Below are 6,000 nucleotides of genomic sequence, written 5' to 3' on the forward strand. Positions count from 1 at the left end.
CCAGCTCTAGCACCGCCACTGTGCTCGCTCACTGGCTGGAGCTGCTCAGGGACAGTGTGGCCTCAGCACAACAGTGAAGTGGATTCTGCTACAGCAGTCAGCTCACTACACACTACACTCCTTCCAGAGTTCTCTCTTAAAGGAAGATCTGAGTGGTGCGTTTCCACTGGCTACCAGAGTGGGCCAAGGGAAGTTGAGTGTCAATAACAAAAGGGAGAGTATTGAACAAAGCATGGACCTTGGCCCACGTAATAGTAGAAGTAGTAGAAATGACAGCGACAACAGGGTATAGTAAGTGACCCAAAGCTATAGCAGATACACATGCAGCCTGCAGGTGGGGCTGCAAGGGAAGCCCCCCCCCCCCGCCCCACGTCAAACCCAGGGACCTAGACTCAGCGCTCACCCTCTTCAGTGTCTCAGTAGCATTGGACACCCTTGATCTCTCTCTTCTCTCCTGAAACTTTCCTCTCTTGGCTTCTGTGATGCTGCATTTCTTGTTTACCCTTCCAACCTTTTGCTCGCTTCTTCCCTGGCTCTTCCTCTTTTGTTTGGCTTCTAAATGTAGGAGTTCCCAAGGTCCTGTCTTCAAACCTTTTTTTCCTCTATAGCAGGGGTCCCCAACCCCCGGGCTGTGGATCAGTACTGGTCCATGGCCTGTTAGGAACCGGGCTGCACTGCACAGCAGAGGTGAACAGTGGGCGAGCGAGCGAAGCTTCATCTGCCATCATTCCCCATCACTCCCCATCGCTCCCCACTGCTCCCCATCGCTCCCCACCGCTCCCCATCACTCCCCATCACTCCCCACCGCTCCCCATCGCTCGCATTACAGCCTGAACCTTCCCCCCCTCCCCCAGCCCCCACTCCCGTCCGTGGAAAACTTGTCTTCCACGAAACTGGTCCCTGGTGCCCAAAAGTTTGGGAACCGCTGCTCTGTAGCCTCCCTTTTAGAGATTACGTGGCTTCACCTATCACCTCTGACCCCTGCCTCATCCATTTGTGGTCCTCATTTCTCCTGAGAACGCCAGATCTGCACTCCCAAAGGTTTGCAGAACCTCCACATTACCACATGGCCCAGCTTGTGGGAAGCTTACACACATACTCTGACGTACATGGGCTATCCCCAGCCATGGAAAGGTCATGAAGTTCACCGAAAGCTAACTTCAACTTCTTGACTTTGCTGTTCTGTCGGTGGACACACTGAGTCCCCAGCACTCCAGCTTGACTCCTCCAAAACATCGCTGATTCTTCTTCCCACATCACTTACAACCAGATGGGTAGTTGTCTGAGTATTCTGCCTCCACCCGGACAGAATGTCTCACTCCTCTTTCCTCCTTGTTTTCTTGTTTACCACAGTCAGAGATCTGGGAGTTGTTAGAGGTGACACTTGAAGTCACGTTGCCCCTAAAAGAGAGGAGAGTTTCAGATTGTCATTGCTTCTACTGTTCTAGTCATTTCTTCACGATCCAGTCCTGGGTGGCCTTCCAAAAGCTTGCTGAGAGCACATTACAACTCCCCATCATCTCTTGAGTTCAGCATATCTCAGCAGCAGTAGCAGCAGCAAAACTTTCAGTTTTGAGATATTCCAAGACCCCAGTGTTTTTTTTTGTTTTTTGTTTTTTTTTGCGTTACGTGGGCCTCTCACTGTTGTGGCCTCCCCCTTGCGGAGCACAGGCTCCGGACGCGCAGGCCCAGCGGCCATGGCTCACAGGCCCAGCCGCTCAGCGGCATGTGGGATCTTCCCGGACCGGGGCACAAACCCATGTCCCCTGCATCGGCAGGCGGACCCTCAACCACTGCGCCACCAGGGAAGCCCCCAAGACCCCAGTTTTAATAAGGAAAAAAGAATGCAGTCGCTACAGTCAATGGGTTTGTTAGTCAATATTTCTACACAGATCTCCAGTATTTACAAAGTTTGAACATTCTCTCATCCCCAGGGCCCGAGAACTAGAATTAGAAGATCATCAAAGCAGACTGGAGCAGAAATTAAGAGAAAAATTGCTCAAGGAGGGTGAGTATGGTGATATGTTTGGGGCCTTTGTTAAAGACGTTTTCCCCCATGAAGACGCGTGACCAGAACATGCTGCACATTGCAGAGTGGAGCGCTCTTCCTGCCTTGTGTCACCAGCCTGGAAGTCAGAGGGGGCACAAAGCCAGCCTTCCTCTGCCCCCACCAGAGCACAGCAAGTCCTTCTTAGCTTCATTCACTGGGGCCGTGATAGCAGCATTTAGCTCCATCCCACGTGCTAATAGGAACAAAGTCATTTAGTCGCGCATTCATTCACTTATCCATCCATTCATTTAACAAATATTTGTTGAGAATCTAGAGTGGGCCTGGCAGATGGAGAAGAGCAGCCCTGCCCTGTGGCCTCACTCGGGAGACTGACACCCAGACCAGTAGTTATGACACAGTGAGATGAGGGTCATGACTTACGTGCTTTGGGAGCACAGAGGAAGGCAGGCCTGGTTCTGCCAGGCACTGGGGAATGGAAAGGAAGCATCCTTCCCACCATGGGCTGGGCCAGGGCATCACACATGAGAAAATTATTTCCACCATGAAGGAGGGAGAGTTGAAATAAACTTAATTGACACCATATACTGATTTATGCATTCATAGGCTCCAGCCTGCGAGGCATATTCACTTTGTTCTGTGCCTGTATGTTTGGGGGGCCAGATCCGTGCATGGCTTTCCTACATTTAGACCTAAGTCTGAAAGAGCAAGTTAAATCATTTCTGTATACCTCATGGACCGAACATTGCACCTACCTATGGGTTACCTGCTTCAGAGCAAGCCCTTAGTAAATATGAGACATTATCATCATGATCATTCTTAGTTAGGTATTTTATCCCCATTTTACAGATTAGAAAACCGAGTCTCTGAGAACTTAAAAAGCATGTTCAACGTAAATGATGGGTCTAAGACTTGGGAACAGATCATCACAGACTTGGGGTCTCCTGTTCTTTTTCACATAGTAGTGTTTGTAGATTGTTTCTTTATAGCAGTAGAAAACTATTTCTAACAAAATCCTTAGAGAACTGCTCTGTATAGAATGGATAAAAGTGGCATACATCATCTTTTATTCGTCCGAAGGGGCTCAGATGGTTCCATCATTGACAAACCAAAACTGAGAGAGGAATTTTAATTTTTTTGTGTTGATAATCAAATAAGGAGCATGAATACTGAAGTGTACCTAAATTAACAAGCCATACTATATAACTAATATCTCACTTACACATCTCATAAAAATTTTAATTTGCTCCATATCAGGGTGGTAAAATACATACCACCAAAGACTCCATTAGTCACTTTTGAATCTTTTTTTTTTTTTAATTCTTACTAAAGAATGATGGTCATACATCTTCTCACTCTTCTGGGGTGTACAAAAAAATATAGCTTCTTCATTTTGCCTTGTCATCTTGCGCGAAACCTTCATACCACTAGATATCAAGAAGAAAAGGAAGGCAGGAAGGGAGGGAGGAAGGAAGGAAGGAAGGAAGGGAGGGAGAGAGGGAGGGAAGGGGGAGGGAGGGGAGGGGGAGGGGGAGGGAGGGGGGAGGGAGGGGAGGGGGAGCGGGGAGGGAGGGAGGGAGGGAGGAAAGGGAACTTTTTTTATCCCTCTCTGGTAAACTCAGTCTGCTGCAATAATTTAGGCTGATGCCGTCCCTCTAGGAAATGCTCAGTCTTTGGGGGATGAAAATGTTCAGTCTTGCAGATTGCCACCCCTTGCATCTGCTTGATTCTTAAGGTGACCTCCAGGTAATGGCGAGAGGCGGGTTTGTGTGACTTCTCAGCACTGGAAGTCTGTGTGGGTTTCTCTGACTCATTGACTCCCACATAGCTGTCTCCCGTCATCAGGCCGCCACTGTCTCTGCTGGCATTTGCAGCCAAGGTGCGTGGCTGGCCTGACCCATAGCCTGGCCATTCTCTCAGCGTGCCTGGAGCCTCACTCCTGGCCTTGCTCAGCCTCACCTCAGCACATGCTCCGCTCAGCCTGGCCAGACAGTCTCCACTGTGAGGCCACTCCATCCCTCATCACGGGGAGCCCCATGGCAGGCCCAGTGGCCATCTACCTTTGCACCTCTGGGGCAAGTGGACATTTCTAGGCTCTACCAATGTGTGCCACACACAGCAGATCAAGATCTGGGGAGCCACACCCAGACCCCTCTTCTCTGCTCAGCCATGAAGTTCTACCTGTCCCACGTTTACACACAGGGCGCCTTTCCAGCTGGCCTCTTCCCAGAGTTCCAAGCAAGGGGCAGGGCAAGAGTCCCTCAGCCCCCCAGTGCTCCCATCAAATGATGTGACGTTCCCTGCCTCTTTGGGGCCTTCCAAGGCCCAGAACAGAGAGACTGGAGCCCAGGGCCCTCACCTTTATCTTCTCCGACCTCTCTCTCCTCCCTCCCATCAAACATGAGCTGCAAAGAGAATGGTGCCTCTTTATTTCCCTTTTGCCATATGTACCTTATTCCTGACACTGTTCTCAGAACTCAGCCTGATGCAAGAGACAGTGGTACTATCTCTGCTCTGGTATCCGGCCCACCACCTAGTCCCAGTGTGTTAAATAGGAAGAGCTAACAGAATTTATAGAGTCTTCTCCCAAGGCAATAATCTGGTTGACAAGATTTAAAATCTGCCTTTAAAATCCTATTTTGAGTGTCAGAAAGTCATTACTACCTGTTTCTTACTCTTTTCCTTCCTTTTATAAAAATCTCGTCTCCCTGAGGCAATCGAATGTCTCGGGCCAATTAGGAAGAAGGTCATGCACTCAGGGAGAAGCATAGTCACAGTGTGGAAACATCCTCCTAGCGGCCAGCCATAGCCTCACTTGGCTGCCGCCTGGTCTCTATTCAAAGGGCTGCAATTTGTCATTAACTACAAATGAAAAAAGGATTCTCATCATTGAAATAGCTTCCACTGATGCGGATGGTTTACTTAGAAACTTTTCTCACAGATCGCTTTGCTCAGACGTGTTTAGGGGAAACTGCCTTTGTGTTGCCTTGTTGGTTTCTTTTTTGTGAGGGGAGGGCAGGTTGGAGGGCTTGGCAGGACTTGGCTGGTATTAACTTCTTTTTCCCACAAAGGGGTTTTCCCTGTCACTTTATATAGAGTCTCAAGATGAAAACTGAGCTGACAGCAGCACAAAGCACCCACCTTTCTAATCTGTGACTTGGAGGGCAGGTCCCTGGTGTTAAATTCACTTCCTTGTTTTCTCCATGGAAATTAAAGGGCAGAACAAGTCCAGAACAATCAAGAATGCCCATGCCAAAAGTTCTCCTGGGGTCAAATCTTACCTGAAGTCCAATGTGGGTGTTCTTGTTTGTTTTTATTTTTTACTTATTTTTGTTTGTTGGTTTGTTTCTGTAGAGAGCCAGAAAGATGAGAATGATCTGAACGAGGAGCAAGAAATACTCACCGAGATGATGCAAGTAATTGAGCAAAGGGACAAACTGGTGGACTCCTTAGAGGAACAACGCGTACAAGAAAAGGCTGAAGACCAGCGCTTTGAAAGCTTCATATTCTCCAGGGGCTGTCAGCTGAGCAGGACATGAGGAAGCCCCACAGGGAGCAAGCCGAGGACCAGATCAGGCCAAGCACCCTTCACTCTCTCCTTCTTCCTTTCACAGGATATGTCAGACCTGGAACGTAACTTATACCATGCTGCAATATATATATATATTATTTGGCAGTACGCGGGCCTCTCACTGTTGTGTCCTCTCCTGTTGCGGAGCACAGGCTCTGGACGCGCAGGCTCAGCGGCCATGGCTCACGGGCCCAGCCACTCCGCGGCATGTGGGATCTTCCTGGACCGGGGCACGAACCCGTGTCCCCTGCATCGGCAGGCGGACTCCCAACCACTGCGCCACCAGGGAAGCCCCCCTGCAATATTTTTAAAAGAATTTAAGATCCTCTCATATGTACTCCAGCTGCCCAAGATCCTTCCAGAGATTATAATGAAGAAAATACAAAGACTCTTTTGAAATTGGCAGTCAACTTCAGTGGGT

General features: G+C 49.1%; 1 protein-coding gene across 1 annotated transcript in view; it reads left to right on the forward strand.

Moving 5' to 3' along the window:
* Positions 1-5,547, forward strand: part of MICAL2 (microtubule associated monooxygenase, calponin and LIM domain containing 2) — a 219,913-nt gene extending 214,366 nt beyond the window's left edge. Inside the window, exons 37-38 of the mRNA XM_065882898.1 lie at positions 1,935-2,008; positions 5,363-5,547. Of these exons, the coding sequence (XP_065738970.1) occupies positions 1,935-2,008; positions 5,363-5,547 (259 nt within the window). The remainder of the gene's footprint in view (positions 1-1,934; positions 2,009-5,362) is intronic.
* Positions 5,548-6,000: the final 453 nt, after the last annotated feature.

Source organism: Phocoena phocoena, chromosome 8 (genome assembly GCF_963924675.1).
Source record: "Phocoena phocoena chromosome 8, mPhoPho1.1, whole genome shotgun sequence".
Classification (NCBI taxonomy): Eukaryota; Metazoa; Chordata; class Mammalia; order Artiodactyla; family Phocoenidae; genus Phocoena; species Phocoena phocoena.